This window comes from Oncorhynchus gorbuscha, unplaced genomic scaffold (genome assembly GCF_021184085.1).
Source record: "Oncorhynchus gorbuscha isolate QuinsamMale2020 ecotype Even-year unplaced genomic scaffold, OgorEven_v1.0 Un_scaffold_1065, whole genome shotgun sequence".
In the NCBI taxonomy this organism is placed as follows: domain Eukaryota; kingdom Metazoa; phylum Chordata; class Actinopteri; order Salmoniformes; family Salmonidae; genus Oncorhynchus; species Oncorhynchus gorbuscha.
In genome coordinates, this window is record NW_025745961.1 from 160,001 (window position 1) to 179,778 (window position 19,778).

General features: G+C 49.3%; 1 protein-coding gene across 1 annotated transcript in view; it reads right to left on the bottom strand.

The window, feature by feature from the left end:
• The window catches only part of LOC124021154 (transmembrane protein 192-like), a 43,674-nt gene that overhangs the window by 6,371 nt on the left and 17,525 nt on the right, over nucleotides 1-19,778 (bottom strand). Inside the window, exon 6 of the mRNA XM_046336506.1 lies at nucleotides 896-989. Within this exon, the coding sequence (XP_046192462.1) occupies nucleotides 896-989 (94 nt within the window). The remainder of the gene's footprint in view (nucleotides 1-895; nucleotides 990-19,778) is intronic.

Here is a 19,778-nt window from a genome sequence, read left to right on the forward strand (position 1 = left end):
GCCAGTCCAGGGTTAGGTGTGTATATACCTGAAGCCAGTCCAGGGTTAGGTGTGTATATATATATATATACCTGAAGCCAGTCCAGGGTTAGGTGTGTATATACCTGAAGCCAGTCCAGGGTTAGGTGTATATATACCTGAAGCCAGTCCAGGGTTAGGTGTATATATACCTGAAGCCAGTCCAGGGTTAGGTGTATATATACCTGAAGCCAGTCCAGGGTTAGGTGTATATATATATATATATACCTGAAGCCAGTCCAGGGTTAGGTGTATATATACCTGAAGCCAGTCCAGGGTTAGGTGTATATATACCTGAAGCCAGTCCAGGGTTAGGTGTGTATATACCTGAAGCCAGTCCAGGGTTAGGTGTATATATACCTGAAGCCAGTCCAGGGTTAGGTGTATATATACCTGAAGCCAGTCCAGGGTTAGGTGTATATATACCTGAAGCCAGTCCAGGGTTAGGTGTATATATACCTGAAGCCAGTCCAGGGTTAGGTGTATATATACCTGAAGCCAGTCCAGGGTTAGGTGTATATATACCTGAAGTCAGTCCAGGGTTAGGTGTATATATACCTGAAGCCAGTCCAGGGTTAGGTGTATATATACCTGAAGCCAGTCCAGGGTTAGGTGTATATATACCTGAAGCCAGTCCAGGGTTAGGTGTATATATACCTGAAGCCAGTCCAGGGTTAGGTGTATATATACCTGAAGCCAGTCCAGGGTTAGGTGTATATATACCTGAAGCCAGTCCAGGGTTAGGTGTATATATATATATATATACCTGAAGCCAGTCCAGGGTTAGGTGTATATATATATATATATACCTGAAGCCAGTCCAGGGTTAGGTGTGTATATATACCTGAAGCCAGTCCAGGGTTAGGTGTATATATACCTGAAGCCAGTCTCAGTAGTGTTGTAGGAGGTAGATGGTTCCTCCTGACTGATATCTGGACCAGCTCTGTCTCTGTTGAACCTCACCACCCTGACTGGAGAGAGAAAGTGAACACACACACACACACACACACACACACACACACACACACACACACACACACACACACACACACACACACACACACACACACACACACACACACACACACACACACACCATTATCTTGTTACCAATCAGTCTTTCCCTACTCTCTCCCTCGCTTTCCCTCGCTCCTTCAGTCTCCCCCTCAGTCACAGTCCCCCTCAGTCACAGTCCCCCACAGTCACAGTCCCCCACAGTCACAGTCCCCCTCAGTCACAGTCCCCTCAGTCACAGTCCCCTCAGTCACAGTCCCCCTCAGACACAGTCCCCCTCAGACACAGTCTCCCTCAGACACAGTCTCCTCAGACACAGTCTCCTCAGACACAGTCCCCCTCAGTCACAGTCCCCTTCAGTCACAGTCCCCTTCAGTCACAGTCCCCTCAGTCACAGTCCCCTCAGTCACAGTCCCCCAGTCACAGTCCCCTTCAGTCACAGTCCCCCTCAGTCACAGTCCCCTCAGACACAGTCCCCCTCAGACACAGTCCCCCTCAGACACAGTCCCCCTCAGTCACAGTCCCCTTCAGTCACAGTCCCCTTCAGTCACAGTCCCCTTCAGTCACAGTCCCAGACAGTCACAGTCCCAGACAGTCACAGTCCCCCTCAGTCACAGTCCCAGACAGTCACAGTCACAGTCCCCCTCAGTCACAGTCCCCCTCAGTCACAGTCCCCCTCAGTCACAGTCCCCCTCAGTCACAGTCCCCTTCAGTCACAGTCCCCCTCAGTCAGTCACAGTCCCCCTCAGTCACAGTCCCCCTCAGTCAGTCACAGTCCCCTCAGTCAGTCACAGTCCCCCTCAGTCACAGTCCCCCTCAGTCACAGTCCCCCTCAGTCACAGTCCCCCTCAGTCACAGTCCCCTCCTCACAGTCCCCCTCAGTCACAGTCCCCCTCAGTCACAGTCCCAGACAGTCAGTCACAGTCCCAGACAGTCAGTCACAGTCCCCTCAGTCACAGTCCCCCTCAGTCACAGTCCCCCTCAGTCACAGTCCCCCTCAGTCACAGTCCCAGACAGTCACAGTCCCCCTCAGTCAGTCACAGTCCCCCTCAGTCAGTCACAGTCCCCCCTCAGTCACAGTCCCCCCTCAGTCACAGTCCCAGACAGTCACAGTCCCCCTCAGACACAGTCCCCCTCAGTCACAGTCCCCCTCAATCACAGTCCCCCTGAGTCACAGTCCCAGACAGTCACAGTCCCCCTCAGTCACAGTCCCCCTCAGTCAGTCTCAGTCCCCCTCAGTCACAGTCCCCCTCAGTCACAGTCCCCCTCAGTCACAGTCCCCCTCAGTCACAGTCCCCCTCAGTCACAGTCCCCCTCAGTCAGTCACAGTCCCCCTCAGTCACAGTCCCCCTCAGTCACAGTCCCCCTCAGTCACAGTCCCCTCAGTCACAGTCCCCCTCACACAGTCCCCCTCACTCACAGTCCCCCTCAGTCACAGTCCCCCTCAGTCACAGTCCCAGACAGTCAGTCACAGTCCCCCAGTCAGTCACAGTCCCCCTCAGTCACAGTCCCCCTCAGTCACAGTCCCCCTCAGTCACAGTCCCCCCTCAGTCACAGTCCCAGACAGTCACAGTCCCCCTCAGTCAGTCACAGTCCCCCTCAGTCAGTCACAGTCCCCCTCAGTCACAGTCCCCCTCAGTCACAGTCCCAGACAGTCACAGTCCCCCTCAGACACAGTCCCCCTCAGTCACAGTCCCCCTCAATCACAGTCCCCCTGAGTCACAGTCCCAGACAGTCACAGTCCCCCTCAGTCACAGTCCCCCTCAGTCAGTCCCCCCCTCAGTCACAGTCCCCCTCAGTCACAGTCCCCCTCAGTCACAGTCCCCCTCAGTCACAGTCCCCCTCAGTCACAGTCCCCCTCAGTCACAGTCCCCCAGTCACAGTCCCCCTCAGTCACAGTCCCCCTCAGTCACAGTCACCCCCCTCAGTCACAGTCCCCCTCAGTCACAGTCCCCCTCAGTCACAGTCCCCCTCAGTCACAGTACCCCCTCAGTCACAGTCACAGTACCCCCTCAGTCACAGTCCCCCTCAGTCACAGTCCCCTCAGTCACAGTCCCCCTCAGTCACAGTCAGTCCCCTCAGTCACAGTACCCCTCAGTCACAGTCCCCCTCAGTCACAGTCCCCCTCAGTCACAGTCCCCCTCAGTCACAGTCCCCGTCACAGTCCCCCAGTCACAGTCACAGTACCCCCTCAGTCACAGTCCCCCTCAGTCACAGTACCCCTCAGTCACAGTCCCCCTCAGTCACAGTCCCCTCAGTCACAGTCCCCCCTCAGTCACAGTCCCCCTCAGTCACAGTCCCCCTCAGTCACAGTCCCCCTCAGTCACAGTCCCCCTCAGTCACAGTCCCCCTCAGACACAGTCCCCCTCAGACACAGTCCCCCTCAGACACAGTCCCCCTCAGTCACAGTCCCCCTCAGTCACAGTCCCCCTCAGTCACAGTCCCCCTCAGTCACAGTCCCCCTCAGTCACAGTCCCCCTCAGTCACAGTCCCCCTCAGTCTGACTCACACTCAAATTAAATTCAAGGGGCTTTATTGGAAAGGGAAACATGTGTTTACTTTGCCAAGTGAAATAGATAAACAGAAGTGACACAGGAAACATTACACTCACAAAAGTTCCAAAGGAAGAGACATTTCAGATGTGATATAAAGGCTTTTTACAGTGTTGTAACGGTGTGCAAGTCTCTCTCCCTGGAATGTGAAGTATTTCTCAAGGTTGGTTCTGTGTGTGTGTTTAGGGTAAATATATATATATAGAGAGAGAGAGGGATAGAGGGATAGAGAGAAAGAGATGAGAGAGAGAGAGATGAAGAAAGAGAGAGAGAGATGAAGAAAGAGAGAGAGAGATGAAGAGAGAGAGAGAGAGATGAAGAGAGAGAGAGAGAGAGAGAGAGCGGAGAGAGAGAGAGAGAGCGAGAGAGAGAGAGAGAGAGAGAGCGAGAGAGAGAGAGAGAGAGAGAGAGAGAGAGAGAGAGAGAGAGAGAGAGAGAGAGAGAGGAGGAAGAGAGAGAGAGGGGTGAGAGAGAGGGATGTGATGAAGGGGTTGAGTGCAGTAGTTGGACAGTAGAGATGTGACACATTCCACACCTCCCTCTAAGAGACGACACACACCGTCTGTCTGCCGTTCCTCTGCTGTTCGTTCAGCGCCGTGTGCTGGGTAATGGTCTTCACCGATCCACCTGAACCCCAAAACCACAGACCCCATCTGGGGCCCGGATCCAGAAGTGTAAATAATGTCCTGGGTCTGATCTGATTGGGTGTAATTTCAAACAACTGCTGCAGTAGTGACAAAGAAAGACATCAGATAATTTTTGCTGCTGCTTTTCACCAGAGCTTGTTGTTGTTGTTGGCCAATCAGAAGTCATCAAAGTGGCAATGGGCTCATAGAGCCTCCGTGTGGTAAAGGTTAGGAGATATCTAATCAATGGAGGATGGAATTAAAATGATAGATTTAAAAAAGAAAAGGAGAAGGAGAAGGACGAGCTACAACCACCAAGAGCCAACAGCTAGGCTGCTACTTTATATTCTGAAGGAGAAGGAGAAGGACGGGCTACAACCACCAAGAGCCAACAGCTAGGCTGCTACTTTATATTCTGAAGGAGAAGGAGAAGGACGGGCTACAACCACCAAGAGCTAGGCTGCTAACAGCTAGGCTGCTACTTTATATTCTGAAGGAGAAGGAGAAGGACGGGCTACAACCACCAAGAGCCAACAGCTAGGCTGCTACTTTATATTCTGAAGGAGAAGGAGAAGGACGGGCTACAACCACCAAGAGCCAACAGCTAGGCTGCTACTTTATATTCTAAATTAAAAGGAGAAGGAGAAGGACGGGCTACAACCACCAAGAGCCAACAGCTAGGCTGCTACTTTATATTCTGAAGGAGAAGGAGAAGGACGGGCTACAACCACCAAGAGCCAACAGCTAGGCTGCTACTTTATATTCTGAAGGAGAAGGAGAAGGACGGGCTACAACCACCAAGAGCCAACAGCTAGGCTGCTACTTTATATTCTGAAGGAGAAGGAGAAGGACGGGCTACAACCACCAAGAGCCAACAGCTAGGCTGCTACTTTATATTCTGAAGGAGAAGGAGAAGGACGGGCTACAACCACCAAGAGCCAACAGCTAGGCTGCTACTTTATATTCTAAATTAAAAGGAGAAGGAGAAGGACGGGCTACAACCACCAAGAGCCAACAGCTAGGCTGCTACTTTATATTCTGAAGGAGAAGGAGTAGGACGGGCTACAACCACCAAGAGCCAACAGCTAGGCTGCTACTTTATATTCTGAAGGAGAAGGACGGGCTACAACCACCAAGAGCCAACAGTTAGGCTGCTACTTTATATTCTGAAGGAGAAGGACGGGCTACAACCACCAAGAGCCAACAGCTAGGCTGCTACTTTATATTCTGAAGGAGAAGGAGAAGGACGGGCTACAACCACCAAGAGCCAACAGCTAGGCTGCTACTTTATATTCTGAAGGAGAAGGAGAAGGACGGGCTACAACCACCAAGAGCCAACAGCTAGGCTGCTACTTTATATTCTGAAGGAGAAGGAGAAGGACGGGCTACAACCACCAAGAGCCAACAGCTAGGCTGCTACTTTATATTCTGAAGGAGAAGGAGAAGGACGGGCTACAACCACCAAGAGCCAACAGCTAGGCTGCTACTTTATATTCTGAAGGAGAAGGACGGGCTACAACCACCAAGAGCCAACAGCTAGGCTGCTACTTTATATTCTGAAGGAGAAGGAGAAGGACGGGCTACAACCACCAAGAGCCAACAGCTAGGCTGCTACTTTATATTCTGAAGGAGAAGGAGAAGGACGGGCTACAACCACCAAGAGCCAACAGCTAGGCTGCTACTTTATATTCTGAAGGAGAAGGAGAAGGACGGGCTACAACCACCAAGAGCCAACAGCTAGGCTGCTACTTTATATTCTGAAGGAGAAGGAGAAGGACGGGCTACAACCACCAAGAGCCAACAGCTAGGCTGCTACTTTATATTCTGAAGGAGAAGGACGGGCTACAACCACCAAGAGCCAACAGTTAGGCTGCTACTTTATATTCTAAATTAAAAGGAGAAGGAGAAGGACGGGCTACAACCACCAAGAGCCAACAGTTAGGCTGCTACTTTATATTCTGAAGGAGAAGGACGGGCTACAACCACCAAGAGCCAACAGCTAGGCTGCTACTTTATATTCTGAAGGAGAAGGAGAAGGACGGGCTACAACCACCAAGAGCCAACAGCTAGGCTGCTACTTTATATTCTGAAGGAGGGAGAAGGACGGGCTACAACCACCAAGAGCCAACAGCTAGGCTGCTACTTTATATTCTGAAGGAGAAGGAGAAGGACGGGCTACAACCACCAAGAGCCAACAGCTAGGCTGCTACTTTATATTCTGAAGGAGAAGGACGGGCTACAACCACCAAGAGCCAACAGCTAGGCTGCTACTTTATATTCTGAAGGAGAAGGAGAAGGACGGGCTACAACCACCAAGAGCCAACAGCTAGGCTGCTACTTTATATTCTAAATTAAAAGGAGAAGGAGAAGGACGGGCTACAACCACCAAGAGCCAACAGCTAGGCTGCTACTTTATATTCTGAAGGAGAAGGACGGGCGACAACCACCAAGAGCCAACAGCTAGGCTGCTACTTTATATTCTGAAGGAGAAGGAGAAGAACGGGCTACAACCACCAAGAGCCAACAGCTAGGCTGCTACTTTATATTCTGAAGGAGAAGGACGGGCTACAACCACCAGAGCCAACAGCTAGGCTGCTACTTTATATTCTGAAAGAAGGAACAACCACCAAGAGCCAACAGCTAGGCTGCTACTTTATATTCTGAAGGAGAAGGACGGGCTACAACCACCAAGAGCCAACAGCTAGGCTGCTACTTTATATTCTGAAGGAGAAGGACGGGCTACAACCACCAAGAGCCAACAGCTAGGCTGCTACTTTATATTCTGAAGGAGAAGGAGAAGGACGGGCTACAACCACCAAGAGCCAACAGCTAGGCTGCTACTTTATATTCTGAAGGAGAAGGAGAAGGACGGGCTACAACCACCAAGAGCCAACAGCTAGGCTGCTACATTATATTCTGAAGGAGAAGGAGAAGGACGGGCTACAACCACCAAGAGCCAACAGCTAGGCTGCTACTTTATATTCTGAAGGAGGAGAAGGACGGGCTACAACCACCAAGAGCCAACAGCTAGGCTGCTACTTTATATTCTGAAGGAGAAGGAGAAAGACGGGCTACAACCACCAAGAGCCAACAGCTAGGCTGCTACTTTATATTCTGAATTAAAAGGAGAAGGACGGGCTACAACCACCAAGAGCCAACAGCTAGGCTGCTACTTTATATTCTGAAGGAGAAGGAGAAGGACGGGCTACAACCACCAAGAGCCAACAGCTAGGCTGCTACTTTATATTCTGAAGGAGAAGGACGGGCTACATTATATTCTGAAGGAGAAGGACGGGCTACAACCACCAAGAGCCAACAGCTAGGCTGCTACTTTATATTCTGAAGGAGAAGGACGGGCTACAACCACCAAGAGCCAACAGCTAGGCTGCTACTTTATATTCTGAATTAAAAGGAGAAGGACGGGCTACAACCACCAAGAGCCAACAGCTAGGCTGCTACTTTATATTCTGAAGGAGAAGGAGAATGACGGGCTACAACCACCAAGAGCCAACAGTTAGGCTGCTACTTTATATTCTGAAGGAGAAGGAGAAGGACGGGCTACAACCACTGAAGAGCCAACAGCTAGGCTGCTACTTTATATTCTGAAGGAGAAGGAGAATGACGGGCTACAACCACCAAGAGCCAACAGTTAGGCTGCTACTTTATATTCTGAAGGAGAAGGAGAAGGACGGGCTACAACCACCAAGAGCCAACAGCTAGGCTGCTACTTTATATTCTGAAGGAGAAGGAGAAGGACGGGCTACAACCACCAAGAGCCAACAGCTAGGCTGCTACATTATATTCTGAAGGAGAAAGAGACGGACGGGCTACAACCACCAAGAGCCAACAGCTAGGCTGCTACTTTATATTCTGAAGGAGAAGGACGGGCTACAACCACCAAGAGCCAACAGCTAGGCTGCTACTTTATATTCTGAAGAAGGAGAAGGACGGGCTACAACCACCAAGAGCCAACAGCTAGGCTGCTACTTTATATTCTGAAGGAGAAGGACGGGCTACAACCACCAAGAGCCAACAGCTAGGCTGCTACTTTATATTCTGAAGGAGAAGGACGGGCTACAACCACCAAGAGCCAACAGCTAGGCTGCTACTTTATATTCTGAAGGAGAAGGACGGGCTACAACCACCAAGAGCCAACAGCTAGGCTGCTACTTTATATTCTGAAGGAGAAGGACGGGCTACAACCACCAAGAGCCAACAGCTAGGCTGCTACTTTATATTCTGAAGGAGAAGGACGGGCTACAACCACCAAGAGCCAACAGCTAGGCTGCTACTTTATATTCTGAAGGAGAAGGACGGGCTACAACCACCAAGAGCCAACAGCTAGGCTGCTACTTTATATTCTGAAGGAGAAGGACGGGCTACAACCACCAAGAGCCAACAGCTAGGCTACTTTATATTCTGAATTAAAAGGAGAAGGACACTACAACCACCAAGAGCCAACAGCTAGGCTGCTACTTTATATTCTGAATTAAAAGGAGAAGGACGGGCTACAACCACCAAGAGCCAACAGCTAGGCTGCTACTTTATATTCTGAAGGAGAAGGAGAAGGACGGGCTACAACCACCAAGAGCCAACAGCTAGGCTGCTACTTTATATTCTGAAGGAGAAGGAGAATGACGGGCTACAACCACCAAGAGCCAACAGCTAGGCTGCTACTTTATATTCTGAAGGAGAAGGACGGGCTACAACCACCAAGAGCCAACAGCTAGGCTGCTACTTTATATTCTGAAGGAGGAGGGACGGGCTACAACCACCAAGAGCCAACAGCTAGGCTGCTACTTTATATTCTGAAGGAGAAGGAGAAGGACGGGCTACAACCACCAAGAGCCAACAGCTAGGCTGCTACTTTATATTCTGAAGGAGAAGGAGAAGGACGGGCTACAACCACCAAGAGCCAACAGCTAGGCTGCTACTTTATATTCTGAAGGAGAAGAGCCAACAGGGCTGCTATATATTCTGAAGGAGAAGGACGGGCTACAACCACCAAGAGCCAACAGCTAGGCTGCTACTTTATATTCTGAAGGAGAAGGACGGGCTACAACCACCAAGAGCCAACAGCTAGGCTGCTACTTTATATTCTGAAGGAGAAGGACGGGCTACAACCACCAAGAGCCAACAGCTAGGCTGCTACTTTATATTCTGAAGGAGAAGGACGGGCTAGAGCCAACAGCTAGGCTGCTACTTTATATTCTGAAGGAGAAGGACGGGCTACAACCACCAAGAGCCAACAGCTAGGCTGCTACTTTATATTCTGAAGGAGAAGGAGAGGACGGGAGCCAACAGCTAGGCTGCTACTTTATATTCTGAAGGAGAAGGAGAAGGACGGGCTACAACCACCAAGAGCCAACAGCTAGGCTGCTACTTTATATTCTGAAGGAGAAGAAGGACGGGCTACAACCACCAAGAGCCAACAGCTAGGCTGCTACTTTATATTCTGAATTAAAAGGAGAAGGACGGGCTACAACCACCAAGAGCCAACAGCTAGGCTGCTACTTTATATTCTGAAGGAGAAGGAGAAGGAGAAGGACGGGCTACAACCACCAAGAGCCAACAGCTAGGCTGCTACTTTATATTCTGAAGGAGAAGGACGGGCTACCATTGCTATATATTCTGAAGGAGAAGGACGGGCTACAACCACCAAGAGCCAACAGCTAGGCTGCTACTTTATATTCTGAAGGAGAAGGACGGGCTACAACCACCAAGAGCCAACAGCTAGGCTGCTACTTTATATTCTGAAGGAGAAGGAGAAGGACGGCTACAACCACCAAGAGCCAACAGCTAGGCTGCTACTTTATATTCTGAAGGAGAAGGAGAAGGACGGGCTACAACCACCGAGCCAACAGCTAGGCTGCTACTTTATATTCTGAAGGAGAAGGAGAAGGACGGGCTACAACCACCAAGAGCCAACAGCTAGGCTGCTACTTTATATTCTGAAGGAGAAGGACGGGCTAGGCTGCTATTATATTCTGAAGGAGAAGGACGGGCTACAACCACCAAGAGCCAACAGCTAGGCTGCTACTTTATATTCTGAAGGAGAAGGACGGGCTACAACCACCAAGAGCCAACAGCTAGGCTGCTACTTTATATTCTGAAGGAGAAGGAGAAGGACGGGCTACAACCACCAAGAGCCAACAGCTAGGCTGCTACTTTATATTCTGAATTAAAAGGAGAAGGACGGGCTACAACCACCAAGAGCCAACAGCTAGGCTGCTACTTTATATTCTGAAGGAGAAGGACGGGCTACAACCACCAAGAGCCAACAGCTAGGCTGCTACTTTATATTCTGAAGGAGAAGGAGAAGGACGGGCTACAACCACCAAGAGCCAACAGCTAGGCTGCTACTTTATATTCTGATGGAGAAGGACGGGCTACAACCACCAAGAGCCAACAGCTAGGCTGCTACTTTATATTCTGAAGGAGAAGGACGGGCTACAACCACCAAGAGCCAACAGCTAGGCTGCTACTTTATATTCTGAAGGAGAAGGAGAAGGACGAGCTACAACCACCAAGAGCCAACAGCTAGGCTGCTACTTTATATTCTGAAGGAGAAGGACAGGCTACAACCACCAAGAGCCAACAGCTAGGCTGCTACTTTATATTCTGAAGGAGAAGGAGAAGGACGGGCTACAACCACCAAGAGCCAACAGCTAGGCTGCTACTTCATATTCTAAATGAAGGATGAGAAAGCTAATTCACTGCAGCCCTCAGTTAGCCTTGCTAGCTATCATTAGATCGGTCTTTCAAAGCTAATTCACTGCAGCCCTCAGTTAGCCTAGCTCGCTATCATTAGATCCGGTCTTTCAAAGCTAATTCACTGCAGCCCTCAGTTAGCCTTGCTAGCTATCATTAGATCCGGTCTTTCAAAGCTAATTCGTTAAAAACCCAAATAACTTCACAGATCTTCATTGTAAAGGGTTTAAACACGGTTTCCCTGCTTGTTCAATGAACCATAAACAATTAATGAACACGCGGTCGTTAAGACATTAACAGCTTACAGACGGTAGGCAATTAAGGTCACAGTTATGAACACCTAGTACACTAAAGAGGCCTTTCTACTGACTCTGAAAAACACCTAAAAGAAAGATGCCCAGTGTCCCTGCTCATCTGTTTGAATGTGCCTTAGGCATGCTGCAAGGAGGCATGAGGACTGCAGATGTGGCCAGGGCAATAAATTGCAATTCCCGTACTATGAGACGCCTAAGACAGCGCTACAGGGAGACAGGACAGACAGCTGATCGTCCTCGCAGTGGCAGACCTCCCCTCCTCCTATGACAGATAATAGTATCCTATAACATGAGTCAGCATGGTTGGTTGCTGTCCCTCCCTCCCTCCCCCTCCTCCTATGACAGGTAATAGTATCCTATAACATGAGTCAGCATGGTTGGTTGCTGTCCCTCCCCTTCCCCCTCCCTCCTATGACAGGTAATAGTATCCTATAACACGAGTCAGCATGGTTGGTTGCTGTCCCTCCCCTCCCCTCCTATGACAGGTAATAGTATCCTATAACATGAGTCAGCATGGTTGGTTGCAGTCTCCCTCCCTCATGCCTGCTCCCTGTTCCACTCGCTCACAGTATGGCCCCTCCTCCACCTGCTAGAGGCACCTCTCCCTCTCACGCTTTATCAGTTCTGGTTATTAAAGAGGCTTAACAAAAAAGAGACTTCTCTGCTGCTTCCCATGCTAATGCTAACAGTGGTTTTACAGTGCAGATCAATGGCATGATGCTAACCATGTTAATGCTAACAGTGGTTTTACAGTGCAGGTCAATGGCATGATGCTAGCCATGTTAATGCTAACAGTGGTTTTACAGTGCAGGTCAATGGCATGATGCTAGCCATGTTAATGCTAAGTGGTTTTACAGTGCAGGTCAATGGCATGATGCTAGCCATGCTAAATGCTAACTGCCTTGAAGGGTGTTCTATAAGCAGCTGACCAAAGCGACCACCCCACTTGGTTTTATAGTCAGTGGTAGTCCTGCCCTGCAGTGCTTCCAGTAGATCAGACAATAGAGGGAGGTCTATTCTGTTGACTCTTTGATGTCCTGGCAACATGCAAGTCTATAGAGAGGACTGTATTCATGTTATAATGAAGGGCATTTATACAGCACACATCAAACACACATCCGACCAGCCTGCAGGGTTCTTCAAACACACACACACACACACACACACACACACACACACACACACACACACACACACACACACACACACACACACACACACACACACACACACACACACACACACACACACACACACACACACACACACACACACACACACACACACACACACATTTACTGGTCACCGGTGTGTGTTTGAGCTGAACCAGAGTATGTGAGCAGAGTTCAGAGGTCGGTAATCCTGCTTTTCCCTCATGGAGCCGCTCCGGTGCTCCACGTCCTTTCCAACCGCTCACAGGAGAGCAGGCCAGCAGCAGAGGATACCCTCTCCTCACAGGAGAGCAGGCCAGCAGCAGAGGATACCCTCTCCTCATAGGAGAGCAGGCCAGCAGCAGAGGATACCCTCTCCTCATAGGAGAGCAGGCCAGCAGCAGAGGATACCCTCTCCTCACAGGAGAGCAGGCCAGCAGCAGAGGATACCCTCTCCTCACAGGAGAGCAGGCCAGCAGCAGAGGATACCCTCTCCTCACAGGAGAGCAGGCCAGCAGCAGAGGATACCCTCTCCTCACAGGAGAGCAGGCCAGCAGCAGAGGATACCCTCTCCTCACAGGAGAGCAGGCCAGCAGCAGAGGATACCCTCTCCTCACAGGAGAGCAGGCCCGCAGCAGAGGATACCCTCTCCTCAGAGGAGAGCAGGCCCGCAGCAGAGGATACCCTCTCCTCAGAGGAGAGCAGGCCCGCAGCAGAGGATACCCTATCCTCACAGGAGAGCAGGCCAGCAGCAGAGGATACCCTATCCTTACAGGAGAGCAGGCCCGCAGCAGAGAATACCCTCTCCTCGCTCACAGAGCCATTGGAGATGCTAAACACCCTTCGGCCAACTCTTGCCAGGCTGGGCAGGGATGCTGAGATTTAAAAAAAAATGTCTGTAGGAAGGCCTAAAGGTTTTTATATAACCCAATCAAAACAGAGAGCTCCTTGAAGAGGTCATATGTCAGGCCATCCAGGACCTCTATACCAGGCGGTGTCAGAGGAAGGCCCAGTACATCACTGAATCCAGGACCTCTATACCAGGCGGTGTCAGAGGAAAGCCCTGGTCAAAGACTCCAGTCACCCAAGTCATAGACTGTTCTCTCTGCTACCGCACAGCAAGCGGTACCAGAGTCCCAAGTCTAGGTCCAAGAGGCTTCTAAACAGCTTCTACCCCCCAAGGCATAAGACTCCTGAACATCTAGTCAAATGTCTACCCAGACTATTTGCATTGCCCCCCTCTCCCCCTCTTCACATCACTGCTACGCTCTGTTATTATCTATGCAGTCACTTTAACTCTACCTACATGTACATATTACCTCAATTAACATTGACTCTGTACCGGTACCCCTTTATATAGCCTCCACATTGACTCTGTACCGGTACCCCTGTATATAGCCTCCACATTGACTCTGTACCGGTACCCCTGTATATAGCCTCCACATTGACTCTATACCGTACCCCCTTTATATAGCCTCCACATTGACTCTGTACCGGTACCCCCTGTTAATAGCCTCCACATTGACTCTGTACCGGTACCCCCTTTATATAGCCTCCACATTGACTCTGTACCGGTACCCCCTGTTTATAGCCTCCACATTGACTCTGTACCGGTACCCCTGTATATAGCCTCCACATTGACTCTGTACCGGTACCCCCTGTATATAGCCTCCACATTGACTCTGTACTGGTACCCCTGTATATAGCCTCCACATTGACTCTGTACCGGTACCCCTGTATATAGCCTCCACATTGACTCTGTACCGGTACCCCCTGTATATAGCCTCCACATTGACTCTATACCGGTACCCCTTTATATAGCCTCCACATTGACTCTGTACCGGTACCCCCTGTATATAGTCTCCACATTGACTCTATACCGGTACCCCCTTTATATAGCCTCCACATTGACTCTGTACCAGTACCCCTGTATATAGCCTCCACATTGACTCTGTACCGGTACCCCCTGTATATAGCCTCCACATTGACTCTGTACCGGTACCCCCTGTATATAGCCTCCACATTGACTCTGTACCGGTACCCCTGTATATAGCCTCCACATTGACTCTGTACTGGTACCCCTGTATATAGCCTCCACATTGACTCTGTACCGGTACCCCCTGTATATAGCCTCCACATTGACTCTGTACCGGTACCCCCTGTTATATAGCCTCCACATTGACTCTGTACCGGTACCCCCTGTATATAGTCTCCACATTGACTCTGTACCGGTACCCCTGTATATAGCCTCCACATTGACTCTGTACCCCCTGTATATAGCCTCCACATTGACTCTGTACCGGTACCCCTGTATATAGTATATAGTCTCCACATTGACTCTGTACCCCCCTGTATATAGCCTCCACATTGACTCTGTACCGGTACCCCTGTATATAGCCTCCACATTGACTCTGTACCCCCCCTGTATATAGCCTCCACATTGACTCTGTACCGGTACCCCTGTATATAGCCTCCACATTGACTCTGTACCCCCTGTATATAGCCTCCACATTGACTCTATATACAGGGTGTTACGGCAGTCTCCACATTGACTCTGCACCCCTGAATATAGCCTCCACATTGACTCTGTACACCCCTGTATATAGCCTCCACATTGACTCTGCACCCCCTGTATATAGCCTCTTGACTCTGTACCGTATGTATATAGCCTCTGACTCTGTACCCCTGTAATACCTCTGTCTATATAGCCTCTGTACCGTAATACCCTGTATATAGTCTCTGTACCTAATACCCTGTATATAGTCTCTGTACCGTAATACCCTGTATATAGCCTCTGTACCGTAATACCCTGTATATAGTCTCTGTACCGTAATACCCTGTATATAGCCTCTGTACCGTAATACCCTGTATATAGCCTCTGTACCGTAATACCCTGTATATAGCCTCTGTACCGTAATACCCTGTATATAGCCTCTGTACCGTAATACCCTGTATATAGCCTCTGTACCGTAATACCCTGTATATAGCCTCTGTACCGCAATACCCTGTATATAGCCTCTGTACCGTAATACCCTGTATATAGCCTCTGTACCGTAATACCCTGTATATAGCCTCTGTACCGTAATACCCTGTATATAGCCTCTGTACCGTAATACCCTGTATATAGCCTCTGTACCGTAATACCCTGTATATAGTCTCTGTACCGTAATACCCTGTATATAGCCTCTGTACCGTAATACCCTGTATATAGTCTCTGTACCGTAATACCCTGTTTATAGTCTCTGTACTGTAATACCCTGTATATAGCCTCTGTACCGTAATACCCTGTATATAGTCTCTGTACCGTAATACCCTGTATATAGCCTCTGTACCGTAATACCCTGTATATAGCCTCTGTACCGTAATACCCTGTATATAGCCTCTGTACCGTAATACCCTGTATATAGCCTCTGTACCGTAATACCCTGTATATAGCCTCTGTACCGTAATACCCTGTATATAGCCTCTGTACCGTAATACCCTGTATATAGTCTCTGTACCGTAATACCCTGTATATAGCCTCTGTACCGTAATACCCTGTATATAGTCTCTGTACCGTAATACCCTGTATATAGCCTCTGTACCGTAATACCCTGTATATAGCCTCTGTACCGTAATACCCTGTATATAGCCTCTGTACCGTAATACCCTGTATATAGTCTCTGTTATTTCACTGCTGCTCTTTAATTACTTGTTACTTTTTATTTTATTTAACTAGGCAAGTCAGTTCAGATTCTTATTTACAATGACAGCATACCGAGGAACAGTGGGTTAACTGGTCTAGGAACAGTGGGTTAACTGGTCTAGGAACAGTGGGGTTAACTGGTCTAGGAACAGTGGGGTTAACTGGTCTAGGAACAGTGGGTTAACTGGTCTAGGAACAGTGGGTTAACTGGTCTAGGAACAGTGGGTTAACTGGTCTAGGAACAGTGGGGTTAACTGGTCTAGGAACAGTGGGTTAACTGGTCTAGGAATAGTGTGTTAACTGGTCTAGGAACAGTGGGTTAACTGGTCTAGGAATAGTGGGTTAACTGGTCTAGGAACAGTGGGTTAACTGGTCTAGGAACAGTGGGGTTAACTGCCTTGTTCAGGGGCAGAACGACAGATTTTTACCTTGTCAACTCTGAGATTCGATCTTGCAACCTTTCGGTTACTGGCCCAACGATGTAACCACTAGGCTGACCACTGGCTGCCTGTCCTAACCACTAGGCTGCCTGCCTCCTCTAACCACTAGGCCGCCTGCCTCCTCTAACCACTAGGCCGCCTGCCTCCTCTAACCACTAGGCCGCCTGTCCTCTAACCACTGAGATTCGCCTGCCTCCTCAACCACTAGGCCGGTTACCACTGGCCGCCTGCCTCCTCTAACCACTAGGCCGCCTGCCTCCTCTAACCACTAGGCCGCCTGCCTCCTCTAACCACTAGGCCGCCTGCCTCCTCTAACCACTAGGCCGCCTGCCTCCTCTAACCACTAGGCCGCCTGCCTCCTCTAACCACTAGGCCGCCTGCCTCCTCTAACCACTAGGCCGCCTGCCTCCTCTAACCACTAGGCCGCCTGCCTCCTCTAACCACTAGGCCGCCTGCCTCCTCTAACCACTAGGCCGCCTGCCTCCTCTAACCACTAGGCCGCCTGCCTCCTCTAACCACTAGGCCGCCTGCCTCCTCTAACCACTAGGCCGCCTGCCTCCTCTAACCACTAGGCCGCCTGCCTCCTCTAACCACTAGGCCGCCTGCCTCCTCTAACCACTAGGCCGCCTGCCTCCTCTAACCACTAGGCCGCCTGCCTCCTCTAACCACTAGGCCGCCTGCCTCCTCTAACCACTAGGCCGCCTGCCTCCTCTAACCACTAGGCCGCCTGCCTCCTCTAACCACTAGGCCGCCTGCCTCCTCTAACCACTAGGCCGCCTGCCTCCTCTAACCACTAGGCCGCCTGCCTCCTGTAACCACTAGGCTGCCTGCCGGGACTCGTAAGGAAGCATTTCACTATAAAGAAGCATTTCACTGTAAGGTCTACACCAGTTGTATTCAGCGCATGTGACAAATAATTTGTATAGCCTCACACCTCTAATCTGACCTGAGATCAGTGTGTGTAGCCTGTGGGCAGGATAAAGCCCATCTCAGTGTGGTCGAGCCTCACACCACTAATCTGACCTGAGATTAGTGTGTGTAGCCTGTGGGCAGGATAAAGCCCATCTCAGTGTGAAAGAGTTCTCTCTTATCTACAGTAGCCCTCCTTCTCGCTCTCTTCTCTCCCCCCCTCTCCCCCCCTCTCCCCCCTCTCCCTATCTCCCCCCCCTCTCCTCCCATCTGCAGTGGAAGGTGTCAGAGCTAGAGGTGTTTGTCAGACCAGGAGACATCCCATCTGCAGTGGAAGGTGTCAGAGCTAGAGGTGTTTGTCAGACCAGGAGACATCCCGAAAAGCCCGTATTCTCACTAAAATTCGAAATCAAAGAGCCAAAAGATCCATAGTATGGCCATCTTAAAACAATTCCATATGTTAGCTCAGTAACATGGCCAGACTGGACCATCTTAAAACAATTCCATATGTTAGTTTAGTAACCTGGCCAGATTGGGCCATCTTAAAACAATTCCATATGTTAGCTCAGTAACCTGGCCAGATTGGACGATATGTTAACAACTCCATATGTTAGCTCAGTAACATGGCCAGATTGGACCATCTTAAAACAATTCCACATGTTAGTTTAGTAACCTGGCCAGATTGGGCCATCTTAAAACAATTCCATATGTTATCTCAGTAACCTGGCCAGATTGGACCATCTTAAAACAATTCCATATGTTAGCTCAGTAACCTGGCCAGATTGGACCATCTTAAAACAATTCCATATGTTAGTTTAGTAACCTGCCCAGATTGGACGATATGTTAACAACTCCATATGTTAGCTCAGTAACATGGCCAGACTGGACCATCTTAAAACAATTCCATTTGTTAGCTCAGTAACCTGGCCAGATTGGAGCATCTTAAAACAATTCCATATGTTATCTCAGTAACCTGGCCAGATTGGACCATCTTAAAACAATTCCATATGTTAGCTCAGTAACCTGGCCAGATTGGACCATCTTAAAACAATTCCATATGTTAGCTCAGTAACCTGGCCAGATTGGACCATCTTAAAACAATTCCATTTGTTAGTTTAGTAACCTGCCCAGATTGGACGATATGTTAACAACTCCATATGTTAGCTCAGTAACCTGGCCAGATTGGACCATCTTAAAACAATTCCATTTGTTAGCTCAGTAACCTGGCCAGATTGGACTGGACATCTTAAAACAATTCCATATGTTAGCTCAGTAACATGGCCAGATTGGACCATCTTAAAACAATTCTCATATGTTAGCTCTTAAAAACCATGGCCAGATTGGACGATATGTTAACAATTCCATATGTTAGCTCAGTAACCTGGCCAGATTGGACCATCTTAAAACAATTCCATATGTTAGCTCATCAACCTGGCCAGATTGGACCATCTTAAAACAATTCCATTTGTTAGTTTAGTAACCTGCCCAGATTGGACCATATGTTAACAATTCCATATGTTAGCTCAGTAACCTGGCCAGATTGGACCATCTTAAAACAATTCCATATGTTAGCTCAGTAACATGGCCAGATTGGACCATCTTAAAACAATTCCATATGTTAGCTCAGTAACCTGGCCAGACTGGACCATCTTAAAACAATTCCATATGTTAGCTCAGTAACCTGGCCAGACTGGACCATCTTAAAACAATTCCATTTGTTAGCTCAGTAACCTGGCCAGATTGTGATTTACAGAACTGAAGCTAATGGTACATTCTGGCCATTGGCCTGCGAGGCTCCGTCAAAACAAGTCAACTGCAGCTGTGTTTTTGATCAGTGGCAGCAGCCAAGCCTCTCTCAATGTTTCAGAGTGGCCAGAAAGGTAGCCTAGCAGTTGTTGAGCGTTAGCTCAGAAAGGTCGCTGGTTCGAATCTGGACCATTGGTTAAAACATCTGTCAATGTGCCCTTGAGCAATGCACTAACCCGAATCTCTCCTGTAAATCACATCTCCTAAATGACTCAAATTATTTCAGATGTCACGTAAACGAGATGATGAGGGAAACATTCTTCCCAAACTGTGTTTTTGACAGTGGCAGAATACCAACCACTGTGACTGACCCTAATGTTTCAGAGTGAAGAATACCTGACCACTGTGACTGACCCTAAACAGAGAGGTCACAGTGGCAGAATACCTGACCACTGTGACTGACCCTAAACATCTGTCAGAATACCTGACCACTGTGAGACCCTAAACAGAGAGTGGCAGAATACCTGACCACTGTGAAATCACCCTCTCCTAAATGACTGGCAGAATATTTGAGACTGTGACGACCCTAAACAGAGAGTGAGGGAAACATTC